General features: G+C 36.1%; 1 protein-coding gene across 1 annotated transcript in view; it reads right to left on the bottom strand.

Moving 5' to 3' along the window:
* Nucleotides 1–14,450, bottom strand: part of LOC149786299 (uncharacterized) — a 50,991-nt gene extending 36,541 nt beyond the window's left edge. Inside the window, exons 1-2 of the mRNA XM_089975923.1 lie at nucleotides 14,343–14,450; nucleotides 6,792–6,961 (exon numbers count right to left, since the gene is read on the bottom strand). Coding sequence (XP_089832049.1) covers nucleotides 6,792–6,961; nucleotides 14,343–14,359 — 187 coding nt within the window. The 5' untranslated portion in view covers nucleotides 14,360–14,450. The remainder of the gene's footprint in view (nucleotides 1–6,791; nucleotides 6,962–14,342) is intronic.
* Between the last annotated feature and the right edge of the window lie 571 nt (nucleotides 14,451–15,021).

Genomic DNA, 15,021 nt, shown 5'->3' with positions numbered 1-15,021 from the left:
ATTTCTCCCTACCTTTGTCCTCACAGAAAACTCATTTTAGTAATTGTATACCATATATATCTTTGATTGTCATCAATACAATTCAGACTGTGAAATCTAGGGGTGTAATGGCTAATCGATAGATCAATACTTTAGTCATATTAGTACCCATATTGATACAAGAGGCAAACAATCGATACAAAACGATATTTACCCTGTACAAGTTACTTTAATCTTCAGCAATTGTGAATAATAATTTGCTGTTTGCCACTATATTCTTTGAATTGAGAAATAATCTGAGACAGCTGTATTAGGAATCCACCCTCATTAACGTCAGTTTAAAAAACAATAAAATGCCCAAACTATTGACAATTTGCACTTGCCTTTTACAAATCAATACAAGGTGACTAACTTGCATGGTTTGAAATCTGCCCCCCCCCCCAATGCCATGCCAATTATTTTGTCCCTTCAGCTTGTTCAGCCAGTGAGTACATATATCAGTGCAAAGGACACATTCCAGACTTGTTCTTCATGTATGATCCAAATACTTTACTGACCATTTAATAAACATCTATCTCTGATGCTTCTGATCTTGCATACTTGGGCTGAACTTGAAGGCTATGATTCTGGTTTGTCATGTAGTGTAATATGTTATATTCAATCCTGATTGGTGGTTATTTTTTGTTTAAGTCCAGAGTAAAACAATAACCACCAATCACAACTAAATGTAGCTCATTCATTATGTTACATACCAGAAGCATTGCATCAAAACTCAATTAAAATAGATACAATGCAACTTATATGCTTCACGCAAAGTGACTATTAAATGATTTGTCAAGTACTTAAATCGTATATGGAAAATAAGTTTGGAATGTCTTCTTTTATGTTGATATATGTAATCAAGTGTTGAGAATCAGCTGAAATTTCAAGATCGATCATAGGTTACACCAACTGATCAATGAAAGATTATTAATTGATTAAATATCACTGCTGTGTGATAGAAATGATAAAAGTAACCGGCCATCCATTTAGTACATATGCAAAAATCTGGCAAAGCTTGACCCCTCCCCCTCCCTGTACACATATGTACTTTTTTCAAGCCCACCCACCTGCATACATAAGCTTGATGCACCCTGCCCATTCTAATGAACGGTATATATTTAATCCATGCAGAAACGATCAAGGATTAATAATATTAACATGTTTAATAAAAAAGATAGTCCACCGATGTTGAATGTCTGGTTGCAAAGAAATAAGCTGCATAACTGTAAAAAGTTTGTATAATGTCTGCTGGAATTCAAATGCAGACTGAACCCAGTTGAACAGGTTACGTATTAAACAAATTATTATCGAGGTTTCACCCACCCCTGTTACCTAGGTGTACATACATTATCAGTAGACCCCCCCATACACAAACGTATGCATTTGGATTATCCCCCCCCCCCCATGCGTACATACTGAATGGATGGCCCCATATACATCAATTTCAACTAGGGTCTAATGGATGAGTAATCAAGTTGTGTAATAGTGCATAATTATAGAGGAATGATGTTTGTTATATTTCTTTAAATAAAAATAAATAATCAAAACTGTGTTCATTTGTTTATAACAAGAGCAGGTTAGTTGAAAGCAAATTATCAAAATTGTGTTTATTTGTCTAAAACAAGAACTTAAGAACAGGTGAATAGGTAAAATCACTTGTCATGTAAATGAGGTATGGACTAGATAGTGGATACATGATTAGAACCATTTAATCATTATTATAATTAGATGATGAACTTAGTTAACATTTAACAGTAGTCTTTTATAATTAGAAATTCCAGAATATTCAACATGTTGAAAAATTATTTGCAAGTTGTGCAAAAAAGAATATGTGTTCAATGGTTAGTAAAATACATGTAATCTTGAATGAATGCATTTTTTGGTTCGATTTTATGGTCTTTCCAGGCAATCTTATAAATAAAAAGTGGGCTCAGCTCAAACCAGAAAATGTGAATGTGACAGTGTTTCATCATAAAAAAATGAAGCTGTACAGTCTTGCTATAAATATTGATTGAATGACTCAGTTGAATGATTAATTGAGATACTTTGAACAGTCTAGGAGTTATACTTGGGAAATTAAAGTGTGAATGATGGATGGATTAATGAATACACAAAAAGATCAAAATAATATAAAAAGCAGAAAGGAAGAATTGTGCAGCAAGCACATCTAAATACTAACCCCAAAAGTGTACCAAACTAGAGATAGCTTAAATGATTGTAGAGTTTTATCCAAAACTCTAAAGTGTGGATAATGGACAGAAGAACAAACAGATAAAAACATTTCAAAAACATTGAACTGAAGAGTTTGTAAGTAGCAAACCACAAGTCTAATATGTGCCCAAATTTGACAGATACCTTGAATGGATTTGGATTTTATATTCCAGAACAAAAGATGGATGTATGGATGGATAGATAGATGAACCTAACAGTTTCATTTTGAGAAGATTACAGATGCTTATTATACTATGCCTCTAATATGCAAGTGTCAATCAGACTGAAACTGACCAAAATAGCTGACTTATGGTAGTGTGCAATATATTTAGAATAGGCCCTAATTTCAAGTAAAGAATAATATCCCAGCAAAAGTATTGTTATTATTATGAAGAGTACAAGAGGAAAATGTGGAATAAAATATATTTTATCACATAATCTGAGTTACAATTTCTTCCAACAGTAAGTGTTATCAGCTGTATTGGTAACACTCAAAAATCATTTGTCCTCTTGAACAAACAAATTTTTTAGTTCATTTGCTCTGACCTTAGTTTCATTTGTCAAAGGCAACTTGAAAGTCATTAGTGTCAAGCCCTGGAAGAGGCATAAACTTGATAAATCTGCAAGACCATGAACAAGATACCTAACCCAGCTCCTAACATTATTCGAGGCCATCAATAATGTAACCATATACAGTGTAGCCCCCAGGGGTGTAAAATTGAGGGTAAAAAAAACCCTTGGTGTCAGAATTGGGGGTCAAATAAAAATAGTGGGGGTCAAAAATGTACTGAAAAATTTTCATCTGACCCGTACGTTTTCAGCTTGAGATAGGATACTGCAACTTGAACAACATACTCTCTCTTTCTCTCTCTCTAAACATACAAATAACACAACATGCACCATTAGCAAGCAAATGCATTGTCCATTCAAAGGTTAATTGTATTAGTTTTTCTTTTAAAGTCATACTTTTAACAGTTTCCTTATAATTTTTTTTGAAGCAATATTATAGACCAACACATTACATATAAGCCAATACAAACAGCCAAATAAATCTTTTTATCACATTAACCCCTGGAGGTTTTTGCCATTTTTGCCTGAAAATCAAGTAGGAAACACATTTTGAAAGCTATTTCTGAATAGACTCGAAAACACCAAATCCTTGGTCATCTTTCAATAACATACTGCCTAGTTGTGTTAGAAACATCATTTTTCATTGGCTATTTGACTCGTGCATGAGCAGAAGGGTAAAAGTTGGACTTGTTTTTTGTGGTTTTTTTGGCTAAACGGAGCCATTATTTTTGTATGGAGACCACTCTTTATTCCAAATGCCCATCTTATCCTACTTTTTGCAAAGACTCATCTGTCTGTTTGCAGTTCATACCGGTTTGCCTTAAATGTGAGACCAAAAAGTCTAAAATCCGGACACAAAATGGGATTCCGACCACGGGCGACTTTTGCGTTAAAAAAGTCAGGTCCAAAAAATGAGGTTTTTATATCTGTATTTTGTATTGCAACTAGATATTCCACATTATTTGGTATCATTGTAGAGCTACATCTTTCTATAATACCACCCACTTTAGTGTATCATGCATGACCATGACGCTACAGAGCTCGACAGTAGGCTACTACCTCCTGCCCCGTAAAGTCGTCGCTAGGGGTTAATGTGTTAACCAAATGGCAGTTAATTTAATGCCTGTCATAAAATGTGTACTATCATCGGTTTCATTGTACTTCATCCTAGAACACATTTAACCAAAAATCAAGGAGGATAATGATTCATCTTCTTTCTAATAAGTTACACCTGAACTTTAAGGTCTTTCTTATAATGCAGCAAAGCTAAAAACCATCAAAATTTGCAATTACCCTCTGACTTTGTAATCCAAATAATGCATTTGTCTCAACCAGTCTACTGATTTCTTTGTTGTGAAAAAATGTCTTGGGTTATAATGTATTATCCAGCTATCTTGTGGCAAATGAGGGCAGATTTTTTTTAAATTTTTAAACCCTGTCACAAAAGGATTATTCACTTTTGCAGTCTTCGCAATCATGCAATTAGAAGTCACACTGGTAATCCTAATGGATGTGCTGTATTCCAGTCAAGGGAATTATTGTCTCCATTTTTCATTAAAGTTAGGTCTACAGTTACTCTTTTGTGTTCTGCTTCTTTCACTTTCTTCGCTAATGATTCTTAGTGCACGCCGTTTTAAGTTGGAGATCACTTTCTAGTGCAAAAAGCACTGAGCTCAATGGAAATCGCGTGACAGCTCGCAAGATTAGGGGAAGCTACTCAGTCATAACATTGCCTATGCTAGTCTGGTTCCTTGTTTCTTATCCTCCCTGCGTTGCACTCCGCTATATGAATAGGAGTGTAACGGAGGGAGCAAACAAAGCAGGGAACCAGTCAATGCCTATGTACTAAGTAAAAACGATGCCATCCCTCGTCCAAAGCACTGGATATTAAATAAATTCTGACTGCATTATGCAAATCCTTTGTGTCAAACAAATGTGTGCGTCAATTTTCTTCAGCATGCGTCCCTGATGCACAAATGTGCGTAAAGGGAAACGCTGCATATATATCTTTTAGTGTTAAAGGGTACATTTTCAGCTGCAACCCTGCACCAATGACCCTTATGTTTCATCTTCAGCACAAAAAAGTTGCCTCCATGGCACCCACAGACAGCATTAAAAAGACCCAAGAAAATAATGACAATTAATTGTTATGGTTGATTTTAGACCGAATCAAGTGCATCACAAGCTTTCTGTGTAGCGTGCACTCATCACCAACTAGGCATATGATCAATATCATTAACTGACAGATATATCAACAGATTTTTTTATAGCTAAGATACCAATATAGAATACATGATCAACGATCAATGACAGAAAACGAGTAGACATCTTCAGTGAAGACACTGCTGCATTCACTTTCAAAGTAGTGTACAGGATGGAAACAATGCAAACACTCATGTCCAAAATAAGTTCTAGATGGAAATGCTTACCTGATCATGAAGAACTCCAATCCCAGAACATAAAGCTCGCAAAAGGAGAGGCTTGATCACAGTCACTTGTGCTGTGGATTTATTAATTTCTGCAATTGATGTCCACTCTTCTGGAACTATGCACTTTGAATCAGTCATTATTAAGGCAGACAATAGCATGGCTTACAACAATTTCCATATTCTGAACAGTGGGCACAGTTATTTTGGTAGACAAGGAAATTGTAGAAAATCATGCTGATGTTGGACTCTAAAAATGACCGATTCAAAGCCTATAATGCTGGAAATTATTATATATTGAAGAAATCAACAAATCCAAAATGTGAGTGTCTGTGATAATGATACATTTTTTAATTATCTTGAACAAACTAGATACAATTTAGGGAATTTGCAAGCCATTATTTTCTAGGTGACCCCACTTTATGACTCTGCTGTCTTGAACATATCCTCTTCTTTCAAGACAACTATCCAAGGTCTGTTTAATTTACTTACTGTTGTGGTATTTCCTTACAATTTCAAACAGAGATCCACTCCTTGTTAAATTGGTGATGTTGTCTTGCAAGTGTATGCAAATTATTCAGTAATGCTAAGTAGTGCCAGTCTCAGCAGAGTTAAAAGTGACGAGTGTACTAGTTAAAATCAGTTACCCATTAAAGTTGTATCCTTAGTTGTCAGCATAGTCAGTCATACTGCTACTTAGAGCCAAAAGTTCTGTACGTTCTTTAAGTAAAATGCTCAGTGATTATTTTTAATTGACAATTTGGTAAGATATGCCTAAACCAATGACTAACACATTAGACTCAGTGAAATCTTTAGCAATATCCAGGCTAGATTATCATGGTAATAGTTAATTGGCAGGAAATAGCATGTGACTTGGTACTGTTGTCAAGTAATTAAAAGGTACAATTAACAGACCCTAGTGGCAGAAATAAAATGCATTGCTAAATGGTTGGGGCTGCATGGTTTATTATTTTTGGCATATCAGTAGAATAAAGGGAAATTCCTATGACATCCTGTGGTATAATTATAGACATCCTGTAAAAGTCAGGTGTATAATAAGCCAGGACATCTGTTTAATGGAAGCTGTGATAAACCCAAGAATGATCCAAAAGTGACTGGGTTTGTCTTAAACAAAATCAATTGTCACAATTAATATTTCTTTTGGATTCAATCATCTGGTGACTTTTTTCAACAGGGGCAGGGAGAATCTGCCTAGCAATTATGTTTGTGTGTGTGTGTGTGATTTGGATTTTTAATGTAGCTTTAACAATTTTTCAGGTATATTGCTACAGTGCTTGCAGTTGTCTAGCACTAGACATCATGCCAAAGATACGTAACATCATTTCCCACCAAGTCACACTATGATCACAATTATCCTAGTATTTGAAGATATTTTGCAAATTGAAAGAAGAATGATAGAAAAACAATACAAAAATTATATACACCTCAATTTTTATGTTAATTCTAACTAATGTCATATTGTTTTTCTTTAAATGTGAATTCATTTCATTTCTGGAGATAAAAGGAATTTTTTTTCTCTAACATTTGTCACTATGCACTTACCTGAGTCAGAGGAGGCAGTATCATTGTTTGTGGCAGTATCATTTCCATCACTTTCATTTTCCACATACTTAAGAATATCATCCATAGAGGAAGACACAATCTTCTTTCTTTTGTTTAGAGCTACTGGGATGTTCTCAAGAGAACCAAAATTTGGACCACTCTTCTTAAGCCTGCAATAAAAAAAATTAGCATTAAAACATAGGACATCACCTAAGTTGTTCAAATGGGGTATTAAATCTGAAGGACTTGGATAGGACAATGGTAAATGCATCTGCCTTGCCAGCTAGCTTATCTATTTGATCACCAGACATCTCGGAAACGCTTAATTACACGTATTTGGATGCCAATTTTTGATCTTGGACGCAGAAAATCACTGAGGCGGGAGTCCTCTGTACACATGTAACAGGTGTGCGGCAAAATTCAAAGACTTGCCAGTCCTGCTTCAGCCACCTGCTTTGTGGGAAAATGTGTTGATCAATTAGCTGTGCTGATATTTACAATGACAGAATTAAGTAACTGAAAGACCCCTTGATGTACATACATGTTGCCATTATAAGAGTACATCAAAAAGAATATGATGCAATAGCTAGTCGGCCAGTTCAAAGGCTTTGACTGGCGGCCAGGTGGGAAAATGTACTGATATTTACAGTGATTGAATTCAAAGTCAGAAAAACCCAGAGACGTACATGTGGTCATTTATAAAAAGTACATCAAATAAAGAACTTTAGCTATCGTTATTGTGTTCATTTCTGAATGTATCGGAATAAGTAGTGCACGAGAATCAAGACAAGTTATGACTTAGACAAAAATCCATTCGTAAATTTGGATAAGTATTTTGGGGTTAAACGGCAAGCATAGCGAAGTAAGTGCAAGAAAGTGTGTGATGCCTAGCTTAGTGTTTGGAATAAATCCTTACTTGGATTGACAAAATTTAGTATCACTCTGATGGACGAAAAAGAGCTATTTAAGAGGTACATTGACTGACCATACTTTTTTAAAATAATGCCCTTTGTTTTAGCCCGGTTAGTTCTAGAGTTTGTAGCAAAATGTATTCATCAGTAGATCAGTAGCTAGGCCAAGTTTTGATATCAATTTCGTTGACAAACAAACTCCTGCCCATTCACAAGCATATGTTTTGATAGTTGATTGACCATTAACCCTTTTTCGAGTAAGGTAGCAACTATCAATTTCCTGCATGATATCCTTTGATGATAAAACATACAAACATGGTTTTTAAGATCAGAATCGGTGATCTGGATATATATTAACTGCCTCTTGTACACTATTTCGTCATAAATCAGTTTGAAAATGTAAGTGAACCAGTAGGCCTAACAGGAAATAATGGTGGACTTCGCTAAGTCTGGGATGTACCAGTTTATTAGATTGTCTGTTTTCGTACATCAGCAGGCAAATCTTAAGGTATTATTTTATTAAAGATTTAACTTTAAACTGCAAATTATGTAGGTCAAAAACGTAGTGGACAATGCTATATTGTGGAATTCGTGAGATGCTCTTTAAGGTCAGAGCTGTTTTCCAACCTGACACGTATTTGCAAAAATATGGGGAAAAAAAACAGCAAATCAGATACTATTTAACCATTGCCTAAAATTACAACAAGGGCATAGACAAATAAATAAACCATAAATTTGCAATCCTGTCAATGGACATTTGTAATGAAGCTATATTAAAGTGAGTGATTACATTATGGAAACCTCTCCATCTAAAAATAGATGCACTCACGTCTGTGTTGATTCTGTAGGAAAGAAGGGATTGCAACTTTTGATAGTGGGACTCCTATTTTCACCAAACTGGGAGTCCTGTACTCCTTGTTTTAAAATCCTAGAGAGATCTCTCATCACCAGTTCCAGCCCAGACATGTGGTACTCATCCAAGACTGGCAACCTATTGTTTTCTCAGCTGTAAAAATTATCTCAAATTATCTTAACTAAGGGATATTCCATTAAAATTATCTTAACTAAGGGATATTCCATTAAAACATGCATGGGACCCAGGGAAGGCACTTTTAAAGTGTAGTACTCACCCATAGATGCGATTTAGAATACATTTTTTCAGCATACAATAGGCTATATATGGCAGTTACTATAAATGGTAGAGAAGGAACCTAGGAAAATCCAGGTAAAAATCACCAACAAATGGGGTTCTACTAGAAAGCTTTCTCATATATCAGTACAGGCCAAGTTCAAAACTTTAACCCATGCGGACTGAGGCAAGATGACAGTGATCTGTAAAAGTGAGTACTTCAGACCACTTGCATCCCCCCAACTATGCATGTGTGTATGTTTGTGTATGTATGTATGTGTGTGTTTGTGTATGTAAATATATGTATGTAGGTGTGTATGTATGTATGTATGTATGTATGCATGTATGTACATTTGTGTGTGGTATTTGCATCTATGTTTAACAGTAAATCAGCACCATCATGTATACAAAGTGTCAAGCAAACTCTATGAGACATGTTTAGCACCCATACATTATTGCATTTTAAAAAATCAAACAGCCTCGTATAACAGTAGACAATGGAACATTTGAATGCAAAACAAAAAACACTTAATTGACAGCTATTGGTAGGAAGATGGTGCTAGGGGATTTGTCAATGTACCACTAGAAATCTGTTCACAAAGCATAAATATCCCATTATGGTGTCTGAAATGATCCAAATCACATTTGTGTCCTGTTAACCAAGTAGGACTTGAGCCACGGTAAGGCTGTATCATGAATGCCAAATACATGCTGGAGACAGTGAAGTAATATATCATGGTCTATTGTGTCAAATGCTGCAGAAGTATCAAAGAGGGTGAGGACTGTAATCTTTCCACTATCCAAACCAGACAGAAGGTCATTAACTACTTTTAGAAGATTTTTTATATGAATGGGAGATTAGAAACTGGGTGGTAGTTGTTTAAATTGTTAAGGTCAAATGTTAGTTTCTTCAGCAGAAACTTTACAATGGCAGTTTTGAAAAATTATAGGAATTCCACGGATGAAAGAGAGGTATTAATAATATAAGTTAGTGAAGGCAATACTAGATCTAAGCACTCAAGCAGCAGTGATGATGGAATTGGTTCAAGTTTACATGACGTTGGTACACTCTTCATCATGATTGTACATACTAAATCCATAGAGACAGGTTTAAATGCTGCTAACAGTTGCTGCTGAATTTCTGTATTGCAACTGTCTGGAGAGTCAACTGAAACTGTGCTGTCAAGCTTATCTCTAATGGTTTGTACATTGTCACGGAAGACATTTGCAAACAGGTTTGGAAGGTCGACTGGAGTGAAAGTAGTTGGAAGTGGTGTACATTTGTTCCTTGACATTAGCTTGTTACTAATCACAAAGAGCTCTTTGCAGCTGGAACTTTCCATGATCTTAGTACTGTAGTGGGCTGATTTCACTGCAGGGACAATGAGATGTTCTTAGCAGCTTCATAGATTTGCTTATGAATAATGAGTCTGGTGGAAAGCCAAAGCCTCTCAGCTTTATGGTGGTGTCTTTTAGCAGTGCGATGCTGGTCCCTAACACTGCTATACCACGGAGAACACTTTTGAATTGATACTCTGTACTTGCTTGCTATGGCATTTTTGACAATCTGTCTATCTATAATCTATCTATAAATACGATGATGCAGTCAAACTTGACTATTAAGCAACGGGTGGTACGTGGTCAAAGATAAAGTAAAGATGGAAGTGATAGGACAGTCAGAAGAGTAATGATAGGAAAGGCAGAAATAAGTAAAAGTGTGTCAGTGTACGTTTTCATCCCTTCATACTCAGACCAATCCGGCTATCGTAGCGGCAATGAGATATGGAACCTCAACCGGCATAGCTCTGAGAATCACTAGGTCTTACTTGTAGCTGGCTAGTTCATTAGAATGTGATTTTGGAAAGCTCCTGCTTGTGAGATACCAAGTCAGGAGCTTCTGCAATTATTGATGGTAATTTGTTCCAAGTCCCTATTGTACATGGGAAGAAGCTGAACTTGAAACAATTTGTCGATGCTGACTTTAATTGGAACTTTTTCCTGTGGTTTGCCCTAGTTTGGCTATATGCCAGGGTCAGGTATTTGTCCGCTGGTATGTTCACTATGTTGTTCGCCATCTTGTACATCATGGTTAGCTGGGCCTTGGTTCGCCTGGATTCAAGTGATTCCCACTGGAGATGGTTGAGCACTGCACTGACACTGTTAGTGTTACGATATTTATTTGTGGTAAACCTAGCCGCTCTCCTCTGAACCATCTCTATCTTATTTGTTAGATCTTTACTATGTGGGTTCCACACAGTCGAGCAATACTCAAGACCTGGTCAAACCAGAGTGAAATATTCTTCATTGTTGATTTGGAGAGAGGTCTCTAGACAATTCCACCCCGAGATATTTTGTTGCCTACTCATTGGCTAACTTGTATATTCGGACAAGATAGGTGATTTTTTCCTGTAAACTTTTAGGATGCTACATTTTTCTGGATGGAACGATATACCCCAAGTTCTTTCCCAGAGGGCCAGTTGGTTCAGGTCTTGAAGGATCTCACAGTCCTTGGAGACATTTATTTCCCGGAAGACTATACAGTCATCTGCAAAAAGTCTTGTGTTGGATTTGACGCTTGCAGGTAGATCATTGATGAATACCAGGAAGAGTATGGGACCCAAAACACTCCCCTGAGGTACCCCACTAACAACTGGTGCTGGGTCTGATGTTGCTCCATCTACTATAACTCTCTGCGATCTGTCTGATAGGAAATCTCTGATCCATTTCTATGTGTTACCCCTGATGCCATAGTGGTCCAACTTACTGAGGAGTCTTTCATGGGGATCATGATCGAAAGCCTTACTGAAGTCAAGGATTGCAAGGTCAAACTGCTTCCCTCTGTCTAAGGATTTGGCGAGCTCATCCACTAAGGTTATGAGCTGTGTTTCACAGCTTCGTCTGGCATAGAAACCATGCTGGCAGTCTGTTAGAATGTTGTAGCTCAGGCAGTTATCGAGTTGTTCTGCTGTAGCAGGTAAGCAAGTTGTTAGGTTTGCTTGGATGCCATGCATTAGTTTGGTTCTATTGAATCATACGGAGGTTTCTCTTAATAGCAAATAAAGATGGAGGGTCAGGGACTGATAAGTCAAGATGGCATATATTGCATAGGTGATCTGATGCAAGTTCATGGGATACCAGGGAGGATTGTAGAATATTATCATCAGGTCTTTGAAGAATTCAGTCTAAAGTTGACCATGCTATATCAAGATTTATAACAGGCTAAAGTGTCATTAAAATATCTTCATCAGTTAAACAATTATAACCATACTTAGAATGAAGTCACTGATTCAAAATTTTCCTGCCATGACCTTAACCTTAAGGCTGGGGGGAGGGGCATGCATAAGGTAGACTTCTCCCTTACTAAGGCAAAACAGGGTAAAAAGACATAAACTGAACTATAAGCATGGCTTTGAACAACATTTATGAAAAGAGAGAAAAAATGTAGACATGGGGATGAGGGGAATGCATAAGCCCCCTTTTATTTCCGGAGTGCAATGCCCCCCAAAGTTCCTGCAATTTATTTACTTAAAACCCTAAAACTGACCCAGAATTACCCAGCTTAAAACATCTAATTTAGCCTAGTTACATGAAAGTGACTGGTTATTCAAAATCATTTTTGTTATTTTATCATCCAAGTTCTAAACAGTAAACAATGTAGAATCTGAGATCAAACTTCACTATTTTACAGAAATGAAAAACTAAACATGTAACACAACCTAAAGCAGTTTAAAAAGCTGTCAAAATCTTGATTTTCTTAAAGTAAAAAGGATGAAAAAATACACATTATCACAGTTAAATTACAGGTATAATTTGGCACAAACATCTTAGATATAACATGAATACAAAATTGTATTTACAGTCAATCTATGTCAATGTGTTTTAAATTATCAAAATTTCTTCAGTCGCTATCTTTTTTGTTTCTTTTTGTTCTCTCACAAAGACAAATGCAAAATGTTGTTTGATTAGAGGAATTTACTAATGATTGATTAATAATTGCAAATGGATATTTTGGTCTTTTAAGCCTGATAATAAGCTGTCTAAATTACTGATGAATAATGTTGAATTTGTCTTTGTAGATCGATGACCTAACTCCAACCCCAGCTTTTGCTGATCTCAAAATTGACCCTGGGGATGCAGAAATCCACTGAGAATTCTTACCCCTGTATAAGCGAGCATACAAGTAAAAACAGACCTAAAAACAAAATAAGAAGGGGATACCATCACTGTAGACCATCAAGAAAAGCAGAAGGGTTTGTGTGTGGTAATAGCGCTGTTTAATAGCTGGATACATGTTTTATAAATGCATTTGAAATAATCACAAATAAAAAGATTTTTCTAATGGCATATAAATCACCTTTTCCCTTGTCATGGCCTTGAAGCTGGGCATGTGACTGTCATGTGACACATCACACTATCTGGGCAAGGCATGAGAATGGGAAAAATTTCATTAAAATATCCATATTTTATAACTCTTGATGATAGATGCATATTGGGCAAACTTTCATGAAAGTTTCCTACAAATGTATTGGCAGGACAAACCAATGTTAAGAGATGGTCAGACAACACTAAAACAGAATATACTTGACTTAAAATGGTGCGTAAAATTGCATACTGAACTTTCAAGTGCAAAGTATTTACAAATTCTAATGAAGCGGTCCTAATAAGGGGGACAACAGTGGCTAATTATGTTACGATAAGCCATCTATATGCAAAGGAATAATGATAGCCACATGTAAAATCAGACAAAGAAAAGAACTCCACATATTATTCAAGACTAGCAAATTTCATCATCTATGGTAACTAATGCTGCATCTGAAAAAAATGTATTACTAAAAAGACAAAAACAAGTAAAGATAGCTTTTTTTCACATGCTTCAATAATTTCTAACTGTTCCTTTTGGGTCCTAAGTTTTCCATTCATAGTCGAAAGTACGAGGCTTTCGTTATGTGAATTCAAATTTCAGCACCAAAGAACGGCCAGAAGTTGTTACAACAATGCATGAGTGACCCACCCACACAAATCAAGCGACGTTGCTATATATTTTGTCTGTAATTAGTAAAAGAATTCTTCTAAATAGAACTTCTTAACAAAAATGATTAAGTTCAAGATAAAATTACCAAAACCAGGTGTTGGTCGAAAATCAGTCAGAGAGGTTGCGGACTGTGCACCCATGCAAGGTAAATCCGATTTGACAACTTGGTGGCGGGTTCAGCATTACGAGGGTCGTGACCCTTCGATAAAGAATTGAATGCCAATAGCCAATGCCATGGGGGGGGGGGGGAGGCATGAAATAAGTAAAACTCGTGTAAAAGGAACTGCTGTCAGCGAAGCAGTTAATGTGAATATATTTTTGTATGCATACCCGAAGACCATTCGCGATACCATTTGAAACAAACCTTAATGTATTTAATATGAGCACTGAGTGGGAGAAAAATGTATAAACTTTAGAGGTGTTTAAATTAATCATTAGTCAAATTATGGATTATCAGCATTTTCAAAGAGTTAAGTAACCTGTTAAAGATGTCCATTGCTCCACTTTAATTTAAGCTAAGTGCTAATCATTACACTTTTGTTACTCAGAGCTTTGCCCGTATTTTCAAAAATGGCGCTTTATTGACGTCACAACGGAAATGAATACATTCGGAAATATTAGGTCCAAAAGTCACAACCCGAACCGCCGAAAGTATACCATGATGACTGAGCCGTTTCAAATATGTAGGCATCTATTTAATAATGGGGATACAGTGCTACTAACCTTAATCAGATAATTCAACTTCCAAAAAGAGTCTGTATAATTATTTCAATGAAAGAACATCCATCCTCTTGTGTAAATTAACAAGTATTACCTTTTAATTATGTAGTACAGTACTTGAAAACTTTGAGACCATTTCTTAAGATATCTAGACTATATATAGAACGGAAAGTGCTAACCTGGATTCTGTAGGAGAATGCTTAAAAATGGTAGGCATAAATAATATTTAATACAAATAATAATATCATATAGGTTAGAGAATTTTTAATTCGTACTCTTTGGAGATTCCAACACAGGTTCGCGGGTAAACGACACTCATTGCATTGCCTGTACACACCAGCCCATATTCCATCACGACTAAGCACACATCACCAAAAAATGATGCATTTAATCGGTGTGATATGCACTCACGTGTAGCAGACACACTCGCATGACGAC

The sequence above is a fragment of the Sinohyriopsis cumingii genome, chromosome 12 (genome assembly GCF_028554795.1).
Source record: "Sinohyriopsis cumingii isolate HCF-2022 chromosome 12, ASM2855479v2, whole genome shotgun sequence".
NCBI lineage: Eukaryota > Metazoa > Mollusca > Bivalvia > Unionida > Unionidae > Sinohyriopsis > Sinohyriopsis cumingii.
Note: the sequence above shows the minus strand (reverse complement) of the source record. Positions and strands in the feature narration are given on the sequence as shown.